Genomic DNA, 22241 nt, shown 5'->3' with positions numbered 1-22241 from the left:
TATGATCTAAAAAATATGGTAAGCCCAGACCTTGGTTCTAGGGATCAAACTCAGGGCCTTGAGCGTGTTCATCAGAGGCGTGTCCTACCACCTGAGCTGTGTCCCCATCCCACTCCAAAAGCAGTGACTGCACATCCCCGCCAACACTCTGAAAAGACTTGCCTGGACTACCTAGTCCCGATCCTTCATTCTCACAATGTCCCTGGGCACCAAGTACTCCCATCATCTCCATGGACAGAAGAGGAAACCGAGGCACACAAAGCTTAAGAAAGTTTTCCCCAGATCACGGAGCTGGAACAAACACAGGCATGTGACTGCCTCTGTTCTCTTAGGGAAGAGCAAAGTGCCAGACTTGGTGGTGCACATTCCTTCATCCTGGCACTTGGGGGATGGAGGCAGAGAATTAGGGCTTTGAGGTTATCTTTGGCTACATAGTCAATTTAAAGCCAGCCTGGGCTACATTGGACCCTGCTTCAAAACAACAACAAAGAACTGCTCTTAAATAACGGAACTAGGGCTGGAGAGATGGCTCAGTGGTTAAGAGCACTGCCTGCTCTTCCAAAGGACCCAGGTTCAATTCCCAGCACCCACATGGCCGCTCACAACTGTCTGTAACTCCAAGATCTGACACCAGCACATATAAATTAAAAATAAAAATATTAAAAAAAAATAACGGAACTAATTTAAAACTGTTAGTAAATCAACTACTTTCTCTTCTACTCAACTCTTTTTGTTTTGTTGTTGTTGTTTTTCGAGACAGGATTTCTCTGTGTGACAGAGCTCTGGCTGTCCTGGACTTGCTTCTGCCTGCCTGTGCCTCCTGAGTGCTGGGATTAAAGGCATGCTCCACCTCTCCCAGCCCTCTAGTCTTATTATATTCAAAGATATTTATTTTTCTTCAAGAACACATGAGTAGGCCTGAACAGTGTGTGTGTGTGTGTGTGTGTGTGTGTGTGTGTGTGTGTGTGTTTCTCTGAAGGTGAGCTTGCAATGCCTGCAATGTTCTGACTGAATCATTTACTCCCAGAAATGTCTTCTACGGTATTCAAAAAATATTCAGGCCGGGCAGTGGTGGTGCACACCTTTGATCTCAGCACTCGGGAGGCAGAGGCAGGCTGATCGTTATGAGTTCGAGGCCAGCCTGGTCTACAAAGGGAGTCCTGAACAGTCAAGCTACACAGAGAAACCCTGTCTCGAAAAAAACCAAAAAAGAAAAAAGAAAGACAGAAAGAAAAGAAAGAAGAAATAGTCAGGGCTGGACAGGTGGTTCAGTGGTTAAGAGCGAGGATTATTCTTCCAGGAGACCTAAGTTCAATTCCTAGAACCCACATTTGATGACCCACAAACTTCACTCAGCTCCAGGGAATCTAACACCCTCTTCTGGCTTCAGAGGGAGGGCAGCTGTACAGATATGGTACACACATACACGTATGTAAAAATATAATAAAATAAAATGAAAAAAGAAAGAAAAGTTTAGGTAAGCAAAGTGACACACACCTGTAGTTCCAGTCCTAAGGAGGGAAAGGCAGGATTGAAGTGTGATTGAGTCCAGTATGTGCTACATAGCAACGCCCCGTCTTAATAAAAAGCAAAAATAAAGCATCTATTTGTGTATTGTGTGCCAGGGGACAATGGGGCGAGAATCAGGCTTTTTTTTGGGGGGGGGGGGAAGGGACTTGGAGGCAAGAACGGAGGAAGGTCTTAAGGCAGATGACTGGAAAGCAGCAGAGCGTGGCTCTTTCAGCACCAGGGACAGAGCTACAGGCGCCCTCAGGACCCTGGACAGAGCAGATGATCATGCCTGCGGGGGAAACCCAACCACATTGGAGTCTGGCCAAGCAAAGCCTGAGCGTTCCCTTTTGAAGACCCCAAGCACTTACTTCTTAACTTTAGGAGAAGACGAACAGGAAGCAGATATAGTAAAAGTGCTACATAATCGGAGCGGCTTGTGTAAATAAAGCATCTTTGGTTAATACAGAGGGAGCGCTCTGGAAAGATCTAACAGTCCCTAGCTCTGGGAGTAGGGCGCTGCAAATGACACAGCTAAGTAGTGCAAGACTCACCATATCTTTTTTAATCCTCCAAAGTCCTATCTCATACTCCACCCCCCCCCCCAGCCCCCGCTCAATCGTTAGTCTCATGGGAGGAAAGAAGAAAATATTCTTCATAGCCATCGTCCGTTTTCCCTACCCCATCATCTTTTTTTTCTTCTTTTTCAGATACATACTTACTTGCCCATGAGCACGCACCTACACACGCACAAATGCAGTGTGTGAACCACAAGAGAGTCTACACACTTGTGGAGAAGACCGAATTCAGGATAAGCGGATGCCCCTGAAAGCAGGCTCTGTCCCTTTAAATGGGTTGTAGCCATGGGGGAGGGGTACTGACCGGAGCTGGCATTGTCCAGTTTGAACTGAGCACCGGAAGTGAAGGGGCAGGGCCAGGGCCGTGCACTGAGCCCCGGGCCATTGTCCATCTCTTACCAGGGCAGTGGCCACCCCCTGGTCCACCCTTCTTTATCTTCTAGTAGGGAGTTTACCTCTTCAAGTGAGAAGCCTCCCTATCCAGTATTTCCACCAGTCACACAACCCGGAGGGTAACGCAATTAAGGACGGTGACTGAGCACAGGAGGGTCTAGGAATCAGAGTGTCCCGGGTACTGGAGGAAGTGCCTCCACCCACCAATCTATTCTCTGCCAGCAAGGGATGGGGACAGGACAGGCTGCGGTGGGGACAGGATGAGAACGCAGCTAGCACAGAGGGCACCCTTCCAGGGTCCTCTTCCCTCCCGGCCCTCCCCCCTCCCACCCCACCCCCGGGCCATGCACTCCCAGGAAGCTCTACCTGGGACCTTTAGGTGCAGGCTTAGAAGGACCCAAATGATTCTTTGCACCACAGAATCAATTAGGAGATTGTTTCTAATTGGGACAAACCCAGAGAAACTGTCGAGACTTGGAGATGGAGACGTCCAGTTGCAGTCAGAGACAGGCCGAGGTACAGAGGCAGCGCCTAGGTCAAGACGGATGAGCTCTGTGGAGGCTCCAGCCTCTTCCCTTCACCCCTATCCCCAGCTTCCTAGTGTCCAGAACTCCAGGTCTATCTAAGCACACGGGGGTGGGGGGTGAGAGCAGGTCAGCGCCAAGCAGCCGGGTCAGCTCGGAGGCCTGAGGGGAAAGAGGGGGAGGGGCGCTGAGGGGCTGGGGGAGGGCTCATCCATTTCTCCCTTGACAGGTGGTTTGTGTTTCTGATTGGACAGCGCTACCAGGCTCACACCTCCCTCCCCCAACTCTCTGGAATGTATAATTATCTGCCCGGGGGGTGGGGGTGGTGTGTGTTTGTGTGTGTGTGTGTGTGTGTGTGTGTGTGTGTGTGTGTGTGGTCACGTGGCTATAAAACTACCCCCCCACTGGATCCCCCACCTGTGTCTGCTTTGGGTACCCGCACTGAGAACTCAAAGTGCAGTATCCCAAATTCTGGGGTACTCAAGACTTCTAGGGCAAAAGACCCCCCCCATCTCCAGATGTGTGTCTGTGGAGGGGGTGTCAAATCTCAAGGTTCTGGGAAGGGACACCCCAGAGGTGTCAGAGACCAGAGCGGTGGGGGGAGGGCCGGAGCCAGAGCCGGAGGGAAAGGGAGGGGTAAAGGAGAGAGGGGAGGGGAGGGGGCTGCCCGCGGGGGGTTGGGTCATTGTCTTTTAGAATTTGGGAGCCTTTGAAAAGCCGTGGGCCCTCCCACCGCTATTGTGCGGGGGAAGATGTAGCAGCCTCTTCTCCGAACCACCCCTTTGCCTCCGGACTTCTGTAGGGCTAGCAGCTGCCCGACCTGGGGCCCGGGGCCACGGGCTCAGCCGACAACCATGGGCTCGGTGTCCAACCAGCAGTTTGCAGGTTCGAGCTTGCGATTTGGTGGGCACACCTTAGAGTGCAGGGCGCCCAAGAGCTAAACAGAAGGGAGGTGGGAAAGTGTCCCACGGACTTGCCCGCGGGACCCCAAGTCCCCGCGGCCTCCTCCTTTTTGGGGCCATCTCTGGACCAGGGAACCCTGGTGTTCCAGTGGCTTGTAAGCCTAGCCTGTGGGGGCGGAGGGAGAGAAGAGGAGGGGCCTGTCCCGCCGCGTGTGCACGGGCAACTTGTTGTGGGAAGACAAGCCAAACTTTCGGGGCATCAGCATCCTTGGTGTAAGCTTGGGAAAGCAGCCGGGACAGGTTTCTTCTTACCAGCTGCTTGGTAGCTGCCTCCTCCTGGGTGTCTATTCGTGGGCTCAACAGCGAGATCTCCTAGCCGGGTCCCTGAGAGGGCCCAACGATTCCTGGTTCCCCCAGCTGATCACCTGGCCCTCCCTGTCTCCAGGTGGCTGCTCCAAGGCAGCGGAGAAGACGCCTGAAGAGGCGCCGGCTGACGCGGCCCGGGCGGCAGACGAGCCGCAGCTGCTGCACGGGGCCGGCATCTGTAAGTGGTTCAACGTGCGCATGGGGTTCGGTTTCCTGTCTATGACCGCCCGCGCCGGGGTCGCGCTTGACCCCCCGGTGGACGTCTTTGTGCACCAGGTGAGACTGATTCTGATAACTTTGTTAGGTGGAAAAAAAGAAGAAGAAAAAAAAAGAATAGGAGTTCATATGGATGGGTTTGCCTGATGGCCTCTCCTGATGGCCTCTCCAGTTGGATTGGTAGAGATAAAGGACCCTCATTGTGCGTCCCTATCCTTGCCGGGACACCCCAATTTTGAGTTTCGAGTAACTACGGAGGAGCAAGAAGGAGGCACCGCTGACTACCAGCACCCCCTCCCCGCCCCCTTCCGGGAACCCCTCCGGCTTACCACGTGTCTATTACCTCTTTCCCCTGGGAAGGGAGCAGGGGCCAGGGAGGTGACCCCATGTGGCAGAAACTAAGGTTGTATTGTGCTTGCCGGTGGGGGAGGGCGAGCAGGCTGACCAGGAAAGCACATGCAGTTTCTGAGTCAGGCGTTAGCGCCCTGAGTTCGGAAGGTCTGAATGTAGTTTGTAGGGAGGAGAGTATGGCTAATTTGCCACCCTACCTACCAGCATAAACCTGCGACGTCAGGCTCTTCCCCTGTCCTAGTCAAGTGGCCACCCAAAGCCGGGTCCTATGGCCAGTGCAGGTTTGGCAGATCCCGGAAGGATCAATGTATGGGCTGAAAAGCTTCCCTAGTGAGTGCGGTTACAGTTGAGGACTGGCAGGAACCTCTGCCGTCCACCCGGTCCTGCCTGGAACGAAGGAGACTTTAAGAGCCCAGGTTTTCTGTTCCTGATTGGGCCAATCCAGGGGGGTCTTGGGGGTCGGTGCAATCCCAAGTTCTCAGTTAAAGAAGGGCAACGCAGTAGGGAGTGAAATTCAGTGTCGGGGGGGGGGGGGGCAGGCGGTGGAGCGGAGGGAGGGTGGCCTCTGGCCCTATTCTCCTTAGCTTGGCATTTATGGCCCCAGACGGCCATTGATTGCTGTCCCTAACATTCCTAACCCTAAACAAGGCACGGAGTAGAGCCTTCAAGTTTCCCTTCCTTAACATCCTCCGGGCGGCTCCAGCGGGCCGGTTCCACGGTGGAGAGGAAGTGCCTGCCGCTCTCCTTTTTCCACATTTTGTGTTTAAGGCTGGACCAGGAAAGAAGTTGCTAATCCCTGGCCCCGGAGCTTGACACCCGGGCCGGGCAGGGAGGGGTTACTTCAGGGAGGTTAGCTTTAGGAGCTGTGGGGGGAGGGGAAAGGAGGATGTGGGGATTAAGAGTTGGAGCCTGAGGGATGGCGTTCTTGAGGGGGAGGGGTGGGGAAGGAGATGCAAGATGGACTGGTTGGAGGCTGCTGGAAAAGTCTGAGCACTGCCCCTCCAGGCAGGAGGTTAAAGAGGGGAAAGCTAGGTAGCTTTGGGTTGAAGGCACTTGGGGACCAGCTCTTTGCTGTTGGTGTTTTAGGGTCACTGGGCTTCGGAACCATGTGTTTGCTTAAGGGACCTGCGGCAGAACTCTTTAACTTTCTTGCAAACACCCCCCACCCCCCCATCTCTACCACCACACTGCTGGTTTTCGGATGGTGGCTTTGTGCCCCCATCTCATTTACATACGTGAATGATAACCCACAGGAAGCAATTGTGAGAGAGTAGGGAATTGGCCCCTTAGAGCTATTAAATCACTTTATTACAGGAACCAGTTTGGAATGGCTCCTCCTCAGCGGAGGACGGGTGGCGAGCCTCCCCCACTCTTCCATTTATCCAATCACGGAGATTACAATATTTCCTGGGCTGGACAACTTCCCCAGTTTTGGGGAGCCGGGTTATGAAGGAGGTCCAACACTCTTTTCCAGAGGCTGAAGTAGGGAGGCACTGAGGAGAGTGTTCCCTCTGAGAGGACGGGTTTACTGGTGTTGGGATAAATGTAGGAGCTGTGCCTCACTTAGGCTCCATAGCAACTGGACAGCTATAGGCGGTACTGGAGTCTTCAGTATAGACCAGCTTGGAGGGCTGTCCACCAGCCCACATGTGCGGGGTTTGTGTGTTTGGCTTTCTTTCTCCTCTTCCTCCTGCTCCGCTTCCTGAGACAGGGTCTCACTGTGTAACTGTGACTGCCCTGAAATTTACTGTCAAACCATGCTGCTCTCTAACTCAAGAGCATTTGCCTGCCTCTGCCTCCTGGATGTTGGAATTAAAGGCCCAGGCCAAAGGCACCCATATTTGAAGAAGTCCCCTTCTAACCTCCACTCTCCACACACTGTAACCGGTGTTTTACCACAGCTTGCTGCTGGCGCTTGAGCTGGCCTGAGATCTAGCTGTAAGTTGGCTGTGTGACCTGAGGTATCTCTGTGGGGGAGGAACTGTGTAGATACAGGATAATCCTTAAAACTTGTTTGCTTTCCACGGGGAGGCTAGAGAGGGTAAGAAATCCTTTAATAGTGAAACCTTTCCGCTCTTCAGTTGCTGGACTCTGGTGATGGGGTAGGATTGGGTGGGGGTGGGGTGGAATTGTTGCAAGGTGACATTTTGCCGAGCCATGGAGAGAGAGGGGATTAGGGAAGACCTTTCCGAGACTGAGGTAATAAACTTACCAGCATTCTGTTGACCACTGTCCTTGTGCCAATGCACATACTTTATTTATATTTTGAGACAGTGCCTCACACTGTAGTGCAGGCAACCCTGCTAGTATTTGTATATATAGCTCAGTTGACCTGTAGTTAGGTGACACTTCTTTGCTTTGGTGTCTTTGGTGCCTGACTTGTATGTTAGAGTAGGCTGAGGGTGGGGGGCTATAAAACAGGTTTCTCTAACACTCATTTTATTCAGCTGTAAGGTCTTTTAGATGTTGAAATCTGTGTCTGGGATTAATTAGTTGTGAAAAATGTCTCTGATTCTTGCCAAAATGTCCCTTGGGAGGCAAGAATCACGTCTGATGGAGAAATATTTAGCAAGGTATTTGTCGGGACTGTTAAGAGTCTGTCTCTGACCACTTTTAAGTTTTGAGTTAACTCGAGTTTCCTGTGGTTCCAGACGTAAACCAGAACATAGATTTGGTTTTTATTTAATTTTTGTTTTGTTTTTAAATGACACAGGTTGTCCTTGATCCTCACACCTTCACATCCCTCCAGTGCTAGAACCAAAAAGTTTTTACTGGCCTTTCAGCTTATAGGTAAAGACAGAAAAAGAAAAAAAAAGTAGTTGGCAAAGGTACTAAGTTTGGTTTGGAAACAAAAAATTCAATATTGACACAAATTTAACCTAAACCAACTGCTTGCTTGAGCCCCAGTGGCTTCTACCTTCAGAAAATGCCTGAGTGGCATCCTCAGAGCATCCTCTGACGGGCTGGATTGAAGGGCGCTTGTGGCATCTAGCTTTCTTGCTTTATAAACACTGTGCCTAGTTACTGATGCCGTACCCTGTCTCGACCATTGTGGACGTCCTTTGAAGAGAAGAACTTGGCTGTCTAGGTGGTTTTATAGTACACACTTGATCTAAATGGAGAAACGTGGAAAGGGGGAAAAAATTGAGATGAAGTTACCAGTGTTTTGAGGGTTTTGGAGGATCAGGAGTAGACTCTGTGTGTCTTCACCAGGAAGGGACATGGGAACGGGTTGTGAGTGAAGCCACTTCTTCTGGACTGGTTAGGATGTGGCCCGGCACCATGGAGTGTGTCCTGAGTATTTGTAGGATATTCCAAACCCCAGAACTTTGGCTTCATCTTGGAATGAAACCTAGGACACTGCCTGTCATTCCTGTGTCAGTGGGGAAAGGTGGCTTAAAATGTGTTTATTTTGGCATTATGAAATATTTGGCATCCTCTTTCTGAGCAGATATGCTTTCGGAAAACGTCCCGGGTAAGGACTTTGCCACCATCCCAAGCGAAGTTTGCAATATGGTCAGTTTTGGCCTTGTGACATTGCTGCCTGCCATGAGCTATCAGTGGTTTTTTTCAGTGACTTGGTCCCAGGTATAGGGTGCAGCCATTGCTCAAACATTCCTAGTCAGAAGTTACACATCAAAGATGATTTTATTATTTATTTATTTGAGAAGATGTCACCTGTGTGAAGTTCAGGGATATGTAGCCCACGCCTGGGCGTTTGGAGCAGGAAACATTTCATAATTGTATACACCTTTTAAGCATGATTTCATGTTGCTGTTAGAATCCGGCTTTTTCCCCCTATGGTTCTGGCATAAATTCTAGAAGCTTTTCACTCCCACACCCCCACCCCCACCCCGACCCCTGTACCCCTTGTTCATGGCTTACGGTCAGGGTGAGATGGGAAGAAAGAAAACACCCTGTCCTTGTCACACCAGTTTCTTGAGAATGGGAAGGACCAAGAAAGCCACCATGAGGAGCTGAAGTGCCAGTGCGAACAAGTCTTCTTGGCTCCAATAGGCCGATGCACCACCTGGTGGAGAGTAGTGGAGGAGCACTTGGCCCTGGCCACTTGAGCCGAGGTGAATGGCAGTTCACCTTAGGTTGGGGACATTTAGGGTACCAAAAGTGAAGCCTCTGGCAACCACCCAGCACTGTGAACATTAGTGTTGAGTCTTTAAAATTAAAAGGTATTATTTAGGAGTTTAAAAGTACATCTAGGAGGAGCAACAACAACAAAAAACCTGGTGTCCGACTTGTCTTATTGGATCTTGCTGGCTAGCGAAACCGGATTCATGGCAGTCTGCCAGATACTTGTTCTTTCTTGTAAGTGTGATGTTCCAGGTGTTTATTTTTATCTCCAGCTCCTCCGGGACAGGACACTCCCTCTGCCCGGCTCTCCCAGGCTCTCCCAAATACGTACTTGGCTGGTCTCGCTTCATTAGGGTCTGTGATCAGGTCTCCCCTCTTGAGCAACGCTATACTAACCGCTTCTGCAGCATTTTATGGACCTTCTGGTTGTGATGGCCCGTGGGATTGAGCGTTTAGGCTCCCTGCTCCGTCAAAAGAAAACATTGACGCACATTTTGGTTCCTAAACCCAGAATTGGGCTGAGCCGTGCGTGGGAATGACTGTGGAATGGAATGGCCCTGGTTTGGGGCCTTGTAAGCTAGGTGGGGTACAGTGAAACTCTCCCATAAAGAAAGAACCAGTGTGAGCTGAATGGTGCGTGAGAACTGGACGAGACGGGGCAGTCGGAACTGTAGCTTTGACAAATGAGTCCAAGAATCTGAGCCTTCGCTTAGTTTTTGGGTCTCTCAGATGACCTAGTATATATGGGTTTGGGCAAATGTTGACGCTGGGCTGGGGGGGGGCGGCTATTTGGTGTTGGGGCGGGTGGCGATTCGTCAAAAATAAGCAGAAGCCAGGAAGTGCTGTAACAGAAGAGGGTGAGGGCGGCGAGGCCCCAGAGAGGAAATGCTGAAAACTCTTCAGAGTGTCATCTTCCCCCCTGCAGTGGGCCAAGCGGGCTGCCCACCTGACTAGACTTAACTTCAACAGGTTGGAAAAGGAAAATGGAACCCTTCCCCTCTTGCCGTTGAGATATTTTATCTGCCGCGGTAAGGACTTGGCCTCCTCCCTAGTCAGTCCATCCTGGCGGGACGAGAGGGTAGTGGGAAAGATGGCTGCTAGTTGACCAGCAAACTTCCCCTTCTCCCAGGTCTGACTGGAGAAGAGGTTCTGAATCCATTCCTCTCACCCTGACCATAGTGGGAAGGAAGGAAGGAACTGGTCGGCTTTGAATGTGGGGGAGGGCAGGGGTGAGCCTTTCTAAGAGGGGGGGGGCGGTATCTGTGCCTTGGAACTCCAGGAATCTGACCACCAGAACCAACCAGTGTCAACTCTTTGTTCCCCTGGGCTGGGCTCTATTGGGGGAGCTCAGGCCATGCCCCTCCCCCCCCAAGAGCCTTTTCTTTTTGGAGGGGATGGGGAGAGCGGGGCGGGGCCCTGCTTTGTGTGTGGTTGGGGGTGGACTTGGGGGTGGGGGGTGGTAGAAGAATTTCAGGCTCCTTTTAGCTGCTGGCCCTGGGAGTCTGGCTTGGTGGGGCTGCACACTGATTGCCTATCTGATAAGAGAGGAATTCGAACTATGTTTTAGAAAGGAGTGGGGGAGGGGAGGGGCAGCCACCCCTGGAGACCACCAGTCTAAATCCTGCCTAGCCTTTATGTTGAGGTTCTTAAGCAGATCTCCAGTGAAGGAGAACCAGGGGTTGGGGTGGGGGTGTGGGTGGGTGGGTGGGTGGGGGTATTCAATCTCCTCGCCTTACCCACTTGCATTTGTCCCTTGGACTCATTAGTTGTAGGAGTGTGTGGAGGAAAAGATGATGTTCTCAGTGAGGGGCTATTTATTTATTTATTTATTTTATTGCGTTCCTGTGAATGGTTAGTAATCCGAGCAGAGTTCCTCTAAGTGTTGCCTCTTACTGTTAACCTGTCTCCATCCAGCCCGAAAGCTAGGTAATTGCTACTCCCTGAGGGTTTATACCCAGCTGGTGAAGTGTTAACTGCGCTTCATGCATTAAACCTCAACCACACAACCATAAAATCAGTATATATACTCCATTTTACAAATGAGTGAGGAGGGGGCAGGCTCGTAGACCCAGATCTTCTTAACCACCACTTGCCTGCTGGGTCACAGCTGGACCTAGGCAGGCATTACCTGGCGAGGGCCTCCTCCAGGACCTCTCCCCTTGGCTTTTTTTTAGAAGCGGTTTCAGGGTGGTTTCTGTGCACTGGGGTGAAGGTTGGTCCTTTTGAACATTGTACGTCAAATTGAGGCTGGAGGTCATCACACCCTGGATATTCCTAGGAGGTGTAAAACACGGAGGGGGGAGGGGAGTCAGGGAGCGGGATCTAGGGTAGAGTATGCTGAGCAGTGTGTGGCCCTGAGGTCCATCCCAAGCACGCTTCATAAAAAGTGAAAGAACTCCCAGCACTTGGGGAGGCAGAGGCAGGTGAATTGCTGTGAGTTTGAGGCCAGCCTGGTCTACAAAGCGAGTTCAGGGCAGCCAAGGCTACACAGAGAAACCTTGTCTGGGACCAACCCCCCTCCCCCCCCAAAAAGTGAAAGAACATACTTTGCAATCTTTCTATGATGGGATAATTAGAAATAATAGTGAAGTATTTAATTCGAGCTTAGTAAATCTGTGCCCATCAGAATCTGGACCTAACAGTCTTTTTAGATTGAAAGATACTGCAGACTGTAAGGTGCTTATTACAGGCCCACATCTGTTATTCTCCAGTTAAGTGCCAACCTGGGCTACATAGCAAGATAAACGCTGGTTTAAAAATGAGAAGGTCCAGCCGGATGTGGTGGCCTACGCCTGTAATCCCAGCACTCGGGAGGCAGAGGCTGGCGGATTGCTGTGAGTTCGAGGCCAGCCTGGTCTACAAAGTGACTCTAGGACAGCCAAGGCTACACAGAGAGACCTTTTCTCAAAAAAAAAAAAAAAAAAAAAGAGCAGGTCCTTTGAGTTCAGGCAGCCTGGTCTGCATAGGGAATTCTAGGCCAGTCAAGGCTACGTGAGAGCCTGTCTCAAAATTAAAGGGGGGAGGGCGAGGAGGAGGAGGAAGAAGGAGAAAATCATTGCTTAGCTGATTTTCTGAGGAGTCTTAAGGCCTAGTTAGAGAGCTCACGTTTTCTATGAACCTTGAGGATGGCTGTGGCGCCCAAGCCTGCACTCTTCACCCACACCCTTGATGGAAATTTTGCTTTGTGTTGTGTCAACTAAATTATAACCACAGTTAGAATGGTGGAGGATTTGTGTTCCACCTGAGACGTGTTCTGCCAGCTAGAATCCCAGTGGCACGTGTTAATGCTCTCAGACAGCCCTGACTGGGTGCACAGTGTCCCCTTTGTTTCTCTGAATTCATTTTTCTCTGCAGGTGGGTGGGACTAGGGTCTCTTCGTAACCATGTCTGTCCTGGAACTCTTTTTTTTTTTTTTTTTTTTTTTTTTTTTTTTTTTTTTTTTTTTGGTTTTTCGAGACAGGATTTCTCTGTGTAGCCTTGGCTGTCCTGGACTCACTTTGTAGACCAGGCTGGGCTCGAACTCACAGCGATCCGCCTGCCTCTGCCTCCTGAGTGCTGGGATTAAAGGCAAGCGCCACCATGCCCAGCTCTGGCCTGGAACTCTTATGTAGACCAGGATGGCCTCGGGTGGCTTACACCTTCAAACCCAGCCCTAGGGAGGCAGAGGCAGGTGGACTTCTGTCCCACTGTATGGTAGGCAAGCACCCTACCATTCCGTCCCATGCCCTGTAGTGACTTAGTTAGACACCCAGAATCTCAAATACCCTAACGGCTAGGAGGTGTTGTCCGCTGCACTAATGAGCAAGGCATGTGGTAGGCAGTAAGGTGACAGCTGCGAGCATAGGGATTCTTAGTCCCTCTGATGACTAGGCTTCCCTGCTTTTTAAAGGGGCTGGGCTCTTTGCAAACTGCTTATACCTGTGTTTTTCAAGTTTTGGTGCAGTCTGCAGTGTTTGCAGAAAACTATTCCAAAGAAATTGTCCTAAATCCTTATGTGTTTCCTTTCCTATTACCATTCCAAATCAACTAATTTATGACCCTGGTTGGGCATGTCCGTGTGGTCCCAGCTGCCCAAGAGGGTAGTGGCAAGAGACTCTCTCTCTGTGGCTGACAAATTTGAGAGAAGCTTGGGCAACACAGCTGTCCAAAACAAAGGAACGAACAAAACTTCAGAGAATAAGCAAACCTACTTCATTGCCCTGGAATACATGTCTAATTGCAATACTTTGGAGGCCGAGGCAGGAGAATCACGGATTTGAGGTTGGTCAATGCAGTGTGAGACCCTGTCTCAAACCAGAAACCCACACTTTAGTCATTCATCTAAAAATGCGCCAAAATTAGGTACCAAATGTGGCATGAACAACAAAACCATATGTCTTCTTCATGCTTTTTAAGTGCGCGGGCGCACGCGTGCTCGCGCGCGTGTGTGTCTGTATAGCACACATGCCACAGTTTGCATGTGGAGGTAAAAAAAAAACCAGTAGTAGCAATCTGTCCTTCTATCCTGTGGGTTCAAAAGACTGAACTCAAGTTTTCAGGCTCAGGAGCACTGACTCTACCCACTGTGCCATCCTGTCAGCCTCTTAATGTCTTTTGAAATAGGTATGTCACTTAAGTGTTCTAGTCTTGAAGAAACTATGTGACCCAGGCTGGCCTCCGGTCGCAGCTGGTACTTTCTGCTGGGGGGTGCTGGAATTGGGGGATGGGTAGAGATGGAGCACTATGTCTGGCCCACTTAGATGTATGTGCTTTCCCCCTAAGTATTGCAGATTTGTTTGATTGTTTCTCACTTTTACCGGTTTTTGTTGTTCAGTTTTGATATCGTCCTGGCCTTGAACTTGCCTTCCTCCTGTCTCAGCCTCCTGCCTGAACGCTCAGATTAGTGCTGTAGCAGTTCTTTTTTTCTTAGCAAGTAGGTATTTACTTGCATTTGATATATTTTTTATTTTTAAAGATTTTATTTATTTATTACTTACACAGTATTCTGCTTGCAGGCCAGAAGAGAGCACTGGATCTCATTATAGATAGATGATTGTGAGCCACCGTGTGGTTGCTGGGAATTGAACTCAGGACCTTTGGAAGAACAACCAGTGTTCTTAACCTCTGAGCCATCTCTCCTGCCAACATTTGATATATTTGGAGGCAGACAGTAATTCCACTATGTAGGAGGCAGAGACAGACAGATCACTTGAGTTTGGGGACAGCCTGGTCTACAGAGAGAGTTCCAAGCTAGCCAGGGATAGTCACCTATTAGTTTCTCCACACATTCCTGGACTCTCTTCATGACATTCCATTTTAATCCTTGCCCTGAAACTGACTTCAGTTTTTAGTAACATTATCTTCATGGTCTCAATCTAAAAGATTACAGAACTAAGGCCGGGCAGTGGTGGCGCATGCCTTTAATCCCAGCACTTGGGAAGCAGAGGCATGTGGATCATTGTGAGTTCAAGGCCAGCCTTGTCTACAAAGGGAGTCCAGGACAGCCAAGGCTACAACCTGTCTGGAAAAACCAAACCAAACCAACAAAACAAAGATTACAGAACTAGACAAGTGTTCTCATGATTGCCCATCCATCCATTAACATTTTGTCCTCTTTGCTGTATTTTTATCTCTCTACAGTTTTTGTTCTTTTTTGGGGTGGGGGTGGAGAGAGATTGGGATCTCATTATGTAGTCCTGGCTGGCCCGAAACATATCCCAATATATAGGTCAGGCTAGCCTAGACCTCAGAGATCTGTCTGCTTTTGTCTCCCAAATTCTGAGATTAAAGGCTTGTACCACCAATTATAATATCTTAGTCACTATAAACACAGCATTCAGTATGTGTATGTCCTAAGAATGGAGGTGCTTTCTTCTTGTTTTTATGGGGACCGTAGAATTCACTAGTTTGGGGGGATGTCACTGTTTGTCTTTTGAGACAAGTCTCATATAGTCCACACTGGTCTCAGACTGGGGTGGCAGGCATGTGCTGCCACGCTCAGCTCTGAGTACAGATTTGTCGTTTGTGGAATGGGCGTGCTGTCTCTTTTCTTTCTGTCTTACAGGAACAAGTTACAGGCTTGTAGTTTTGGTTTTTGGTTTTTGGTTTTTTTTTTTTTTCCCTCCCTGAGACAGGGTTTCTCTGTGCAGCCTTGGCTGCCCTGGGCTCACTTTGTGAACCAGGCTGGCCTCGAACTCACAGAGATCCACCTGCCTCTGCCTCCCGAGTGCTGGGATTACAAGCGTGCGCCACCTTATTTATGGTGTAATTAATGGAAGCAAATCATAAAATCCTGTCTCCGTTCAATAGAGTAAGCTGCACATGGAAGGGTTCCGGAGCCTCAAGGAGGGTGAGGCCGTGGAGTTCACCTTTAAGAAATCGGCCAAGGGTCTGGAATCCATCCGTGTCACTGGCCCTGGTGGGGTGTTCTGTATTGGAAGTGAGCGGCGGCCAAAGGGGAAGAACACACAGAAACGAAGATCCAAAGGAGACAGGTATGGCCCAGAAGGCAGCTCGTGGCTTGTGTAAGTTGTCGAGACTGGGTGGGCTCACTCGGGCTGCCACTTGAATCACGTTGCTGCAGATAATTTAATTTAAGCCTGTGGTCTCTGGCAATGCAGTCATGGTTGGCTTGCAACTAACTCACTGAGACTCTATTGTGAAGAGTGATGTTGTCTGTGATGACTTTAGAATTCCGCAAAGGGTACTGTGAATGTGTGAGTGATGGGGTAAGATGGTATGTCAGTTAATTGGTTAGTGTCTGCCGTTTTGCTATGGGGGTTAAGACCTCTTAGTCTCTGAAGAGTTTATAATTTGGCTTTAAAAATTCTTGCTAGGTGGTAGTGTCACGCTCAGGGAGGCAGAGGCAGGTGGATCTCTGAATTTGAAGCCGGCCTGGTCTACAAAGTGAGTCCAGGACAGCCAAGACTACACAGAGAAACCCTGTCTCAGAAAACAAAGCAAAAAAATTTTTTTCTTTCTTTCTTTCTTTTTGGTTTTTCGAGACAAGGTCTCTGTGTAGCCTTGGTTGTCTTCGACTTGCTTTGTAGACCAGGCTGACCTCAAACTCTCAGCGATCCATCTGCCTCTGCCTCCTGAGTGCTATGATTAAAGGCGTGCGCCACCATGCCCGGCTGAGACGTTGGCTTAAAAATGAATGAATACGGAGCCTGGAGAGGGCATCAGATCACATTCTAGATGGTTGTGAGCCACCATGTGGTTGGTGGGAATTGAACTGAGGACCTCTGGAGGAGCAGTCAGTGACCTTAACCTCTGAGCCATCTTTCCAGCCCTGTTTTCCACTTCTTCATCTTTTCAAGTTGATGCGTGTCTGTAGATCAGCTACGTAGATCTGGAAAGGGCAAAAGACTTATGTTTAAACCAGGAGATGGGTCACTAGGAAGGGAGATGGCTGCAGAGATGAGCAGGGATGCTTCAAACGTCTTCCCAGGTCTTCCTGTCACCGTTAACCATTCTGTCTTGTGCCAGGTGCTACAACTGCGGTGGTCTCGACCATCACGCCAAGGAGTGCAAGCTGCCACCTCAGCCCAAGAAGTGCCACTTCTGCCAAAGCATCAACCACATGGTGGCTTCATGTCCACTGAAGGCCCAGCAGGTCCCCAGTTCTCAGGGAAAGCCCGCCTACTTCCGAGAGGAAGACGAAGAGATCCACAGCCCTGCCCTGCTCCCAGAAGCCCAGAATTGAGGCAGAGGAGTGGTGGCCATTCTTTCGCTAATGGGGAGTTTCAGGGAGGAGAGGCATCAATCGGCAGAGTGGAGAAAGTGGGCATAAGGGTGGGTTGCGGGTAGCTTGCACTGCCATAAATCTCAGGCCGGGGTTCCCAGGGTCACCCTGTCTTTACTTGGTTGGGGTGGGAAAGGGTTAGGCCAAGGAACTCCTGCCATGCTTTATCCAAACGCAAGTGAAGGCTCTTGTGGGGGACCACCCTGGAACCCGCACGCTTTTTCGGGAACTTTAGCGTGCCTTTAGAAGTGGCTGGGGGAGGGAAGTCCTTTTGTACAAGGCTGTATGATATTTCAGGGTGTGAAACCAAGTGTAAAACCAAGCGTAATGAGCCTAAACCCTGCAGCGACTATGTCCTGCAGGAGAAACTCTCAGGAGCAAGGCAAGGTTTGTTTGTTTTTTTTTTTTTTTTTTTTTTGCTTTTGTTTTGTTTTGTTTTTCACATCTTGCTTACTCATGATGACCCAGTCCTGGGATGCTGTGCTGGGAATGGTCTCTACCAATGGGTTGTGATGACAGGCAAAGTGGGTGGTTGAGGGGACAACTGCAGACCTGCTGTTCCTACCTCACTCCCAGCCCTTTCTGGGACAATGTGATTTTAATTTATTTGCTCCCTTGGGTAACTGCACCTTGGGTCCCACTTTCTCCAGGATGCCAACTGCACTATCTGTGTGCGAATGACGTATCTTGTGCGTTTTTGTTTTTTTGTTTTTGAATTTTTTTTTTAACCTTAATATAAATATTCGGTTTGTATTTTTGTGTATTTTACTCTTAAGGCCCTCATTCCTGCACTGTGTTCTAAGTTACCTGAGCGATCTCAGGGATAAGTCCGTAGCAGCTCCAGGTGTGCACAGCAGGAATACTTTTTTGTTTTGATCACCATGGAGACCAACCATTTGGAGTGCACAACCTATCAAACTACCTCATTTTTTGCCGATGACAGCCGGCTTTTCTGCCATGGAGTCCTTAAAAAAACAAAAACAAACAAACAAACAAAAAAACAAACCTCCGTTTGCCTTGGAAAATGTCTCACATTTGAATTGAGCTGCCCTATGACTCCATCTGGTTTTTTGGCAAAAGATAGGAAATCAGTCCAAACAGGAAAAGGTGGTACAGAGACATGAAAGGCTGGACCAGGTGGAGGGTGCAAGATTAACTTTCCATACCAAATCCATCCTTTGCCAGGCTAGTCTCAGCCTGCCATGCACAGCAGGGTGTGAGTGTTTGTTCGTGTGTGCTGTTTTTATTTTTTAATGCAAATTTATGAGGATGAGGTTTTTGTTTGTTTGTTTGATTGCTTATAGATTCTGGGAATTGAACCTCGGGCCTCATCTGTGCTAGGAAATTTTCTGCCACTGAGTTATCCTGGTAAGGGTGTCATCGAAGACCAATAAATAGTGTATTCCCACACTGGGCTGTCGAGGGATGGGTCCATGAAACAAGGACTCAGATCCTTAGCCATACACATGCTTGGCTTCCAGGGAGACTCACAAGTGTGGGCCTCTGTGGCCAGTAGCTTGTCCTGCTGCAGAGTATTGGTTGATAGCTAAAAAAGGGAGGTTGCGTTTATATGCTGTGAGACCACCGCAAACCTACCTCACTGTGTTGAAACGGGGCAAATGCAATATAGCACATTGGGGTGGGGCGTGTGTCAGATCCTAGTTTCTCGTTTCCGCCCCCACTCCCAGTGCTGCCCCCACCCCTAGTTTCTGTATTCGTCTGGCCTTTGTAGGACTTTACTGTCTCTGGTTGGTGATTGCTAGGTGGCCCTAGTTGTGTAAATATAATGCGTTGGTCTTCATGTTTTTTTTTTTTTTTCTTTCCTTTTGGGTTTTATTGTTTACAAAACTTCTTTTTGTATTGCGAGAAAAAGAGCCAAAGCATCTTTGACAGAAAGTTCTGCACCAGACAACACCCCCTAAATATGGGGGATCCTCTTCTCAAAGTGAGCCTCTGGAACCATGGTTCCCCCTTCTGCGTTCCTCTTTCCCTGTTTCCTATTTTGGACCACATTCTCTGACCTTAGAGCAGCTCCTCTTCTCCCTCCTAAGAAAACTTAACACTGGTTTACTTGGAAGCATCTCCACAATTCCTGAATAACCACGTAAAAATTCCGAAGAATTCACCCCCTTGTCCCGTTGAGACAGGGTCTCCAGCTGTAACTGGGGCGTAGCCTGCCTCAGAGTCTTGGCTCTCCTCCTGCCTTAGCCTCCTCAGTGCAGGGATTGGGAGGGGGGGCAGGGAGGAGGAGCCATTTCTCCCTGGCAAGACCATTTCTTGGTGTGATTCGCTTTTGGATGCATCAAGCCCACTTAATCTGCCATCCTTAGGTGGGTAGAGAGAAGCAGCTGTGGGGCCTTCCCTGTGGAAAGTGGGATCAGGAGGTCAGGGAAGGGAATATGAATGTCAGGTCACTCAGGAACTTAATGCCGGTGCAAGAAACTTAACGTCAAAGTGGCCGCAAGATTGTTACTAGGAGACGGACGAATGTAACTCCATGTTTACTGCTAGAAACCAAAGCTTTGTGAGAAATCTTGAATTTATGGGGAAGGTGGGAGGGAGGGAGGGAGGGTGGGAAAGTGTTCTTGTCTGTTCTTTCCCTGATCTCTTTTCCTGAACTGCAGGAGTCTAAGCCCCTTTGGGCTCTGGTGCTCTCCCCGCCCCATCTACCACTGGGGTGACCCCCTCACTGCTGGGGTGTTTATTTCGTGGTTTTTTTTTATTGTATCCGGGTACTAATATTCCTATCGTATAACCATTTTTTGTAACACGTGCTGACTTCCCCTTCCCTTTCTCTTCCCTGGGAAAATAAAGACTTATTGGTACTCAAAAAGTTTGGTCCTGAAGCTGTTCTCTCATCAGATGTTTAGGATGCTTTTCTCCTCACATTCGCCCCCATGGACTGGGAAGTCACAGAACCATTAAGTCTTCCCTTTCCACTTTGTTAAGGATGGATCTTGAGGGTTCAGCCCTCATAGCACCTCATTATACTGGAATTTTGTTTCTAGTTAAGGCCTCTTGTCCCTTTCCTTGGAAGCTGCCACATTCAAGAGGGGATTAGAGGCCTGGCATGCTGAAGAAGGGGGTGGCTCTGCCACTGGCTGGGATGAAAGGCTGGGGCCAGGGCTTAGGGCATGAGACCCTAATAATACTCTGTCCTTTACTCTGCCAAAGCCCTTAACAAATCCTAATTAACCCCTTGCGACACACACCCCCACACACACACAAAAAAGGGAAAATAACCATACAGAACCGGGCAACTGGAGGGCAAAGAAGATTCACTGACTATAAACCACTATTTTGAGATACAGTTTGCTAGCTTTCTAATGAAGTTTGAACATTCTCCAAAGGTCAGGAAGATCCTGCGTGGTTGGGGGTGGGGTGCAGGTTGCAGGAAGCTTGACCAGAGGGAAACCGAAGTTTTAACAGAAAGTGGATTAAATAAATCCTCAAACTTAACCAGAGCCAGGGGGTTTGTGACCCTTAAACTAATTGCACCAAAAGTTAAACCCAGCGCAGCTAACTACTAGGCTTCAGTGAACCAACAGCAGCCCTTAGAAATGTTATTGGCAGAAAGTTCACAGCTCACAAAGGAGAAAGAATGGAAGGGTGAGACCTGATGACTGGGTTATTCCTCTCCACTTTTTTGTTTCTGTGCTTTCATCAGGTAAAGCTGGAGGACAGGTGACATCTCTTCCTGTGTCATTGAGATAGCAGGGCCAACGAGGTAGAAAGGGTCAAAGGCTCGTTGTAGTTGTGAAATTGTTACGGATGGAAATATGATTTCAAAGAAACATTAGTTGCATCAGATACTCAAAGTTCAGTTTTTTTGGCTTTTTTTTTTTTTTTTAAGTTTCAAGAAAGCAGAACTAAACCTTTTCCCAGTCAGTGTCATTAAACAAAAAAGGTAAAGGATAAACTTTTGAGGTGAGTCTCCTGAAGCTCAGGCTTTTTCCCAGTTTTGCTATGTTCAGTCTCTGAAAGTCCTGAGGGACCTGGTATACAACTAATGCTTTTGATTTCCAGCTTGAGTGGACAATGATCTTTATGTTGTTTTAAGAATTGTGAATAGGGCTGGAGTGATGGCTCAGAGGTTAAGAGCACTGACTGTTCATCCAGAGGTCCTGAGTTCAATTCCCAGCAACCTGTGCTGACTCACAACCATCTATAATGTGATCTGATGCCTTCCTCTGGCCTGCCGGTGTATAAGCAGACAGAGCACTGTATATGTAATAATAAATAAATCTTAAAAAAAAAAAAAAAAAAAGAATTGTGAATAGTAGCCTTGAGGTGGTGGTACACGCCTTGATCCCATGCAGAGGCAGGCGGATCTCTGAGTTTGAGGCCAGCCTGGCTGAATTCCTGGTCAGTCATAAAACTACACAGAGAAACCCTGTCTGGGGGTGGGGGGCAATTGTTAATACTTTTCTTTAGTTTTGAGCATGGGTATCCCTGTGTAGCCCAGGCTAGCATCAAACTTTCTTTCTTTCTTTTTTTTTTTTTTTTGTAAAGATTGATTTATTTATTATGTATACAGTGCTCTGGCTGCATGTATATCTGCATGCTAGAAGAGGGCATCAGATCACATTATAGATGGTTGTGAGCCACCATGTGGTTGCTGGGAATTGAACTCAGGACCTCTGGAGGAGCAGTCAGTGCTCTTAACCTCTGAGCCATCTCTCCAGCCCAGCATCAAACTTTCTAACAAACTTTCTAGGTGACCTAAACTGCTGATTCTCTCACCGTGGGTTTTTGTTGTTGTTGTTGTTGTTTTTTTGTTTTTTTGTTTTGGCTTTTCAAGACAGGATTTCTCTGTACAGCCTTGCTGTTTCTTGGACTCACTTCGTAGACCAGGTTGGCCTTGAACTCACAGATATCCTCCTGCCTCTGCCTCCCAAGTGCTGGGATTAAAGGTGTGCGCCACCATGCCTGCCTCTCCACCAAGCTCTTTTTTTTTTTTTTTTTTTTTTTTTTTTAAGATTTATTTTACTTACTATTTGTGCAGTATTCTGCCCGCATGGGAGCCTGTATGCCTCTGGGAATTGAACTCAGGACCTTTGGAAGAACAGACAGTGCTCTTAACCTCTGAGCCATCTTTCCAACCCCCCCACCATGCTCTTTTTATGCAGGGCTGAAAACTGAACCCAGGATTTCTTGCATGCTGGGCAAGCACTCTATAGCAAGTGCTATATTCCCCAGTGCTGTGTCCTGTTATTTTGCAAGTCATAAGAGTAACGTGCTTTGTGGCTTTTCCCTATTGCGTAGACCTTGGAATCTGCAAATTATAAACAGTATCCTGGGGGCTGGAGAGACGGCTCAGTGGTTAAGAGCACTACCTGCTCTTTGAAAGGATCCAGGTTCAATTCCTAGCACCCACATGGCAGCTCACAACTATCTGTAACTCCAAGATCTGACACCTTCACACCAACACACATAAATTAAAATTAAATAAAGATTAAAAAAAAACAAAACCAAAACAGTATTCCGTAGACCAGGCTGACCTCAAATTTACTATTTAGCAGGGAAGACACTGAACTAATCCTCCTGGCCTCAGCCTTCTGATAGCTGAATTCGGTGACAGCGAGCGTCC

General features: G+C 48.7%; 1 protein-coding gene across 1 annotated transcript; it reads left to right on the top strand.

Moving 5' to 3' along the window:
- Positions 1-3858: 3858 nt before the first annotated feature.
- On the top strand, positions 3859-16644 carry Lin28a (lin-28 homolog A). Its single transcript, XM_051171872.1, has 4 exons — positions 3859-3889; positions 4352-4548; positions 15217-15401; positions 16396-16644. The coding sequence occupies exons 1-4, from the start codon at positions 3859-3861 to the stop codon at positions 16610-16612; spliced, it is 630 nt and encodes a 209-aa protein (XP_051027829.1). The 3' UTR covers positions 16613-16644.
- The last annotated feature ends 5597 nt before the right edge of the window (positions 16645-22241 follow it).

Source organism: Acomys russatus, chromosome 29 (assembly GCF_903995435.1).
Source record: "Acomys russatus chromosome 29, mAcoRus1.1, whole genome shotgun sequence".
In the NCBI taxonomy this organism is placed as follows: domain Eukaryota; kingdom Metazoa; phylum Chordata; class Mammalia; order Rodentia; family Muridae; genus Acomys; species Acomys russatus.
Note: the sequence above shows the minus strand (reverse complement) of the source record. Positions and strands in the feature narration are given on the sequence as shown.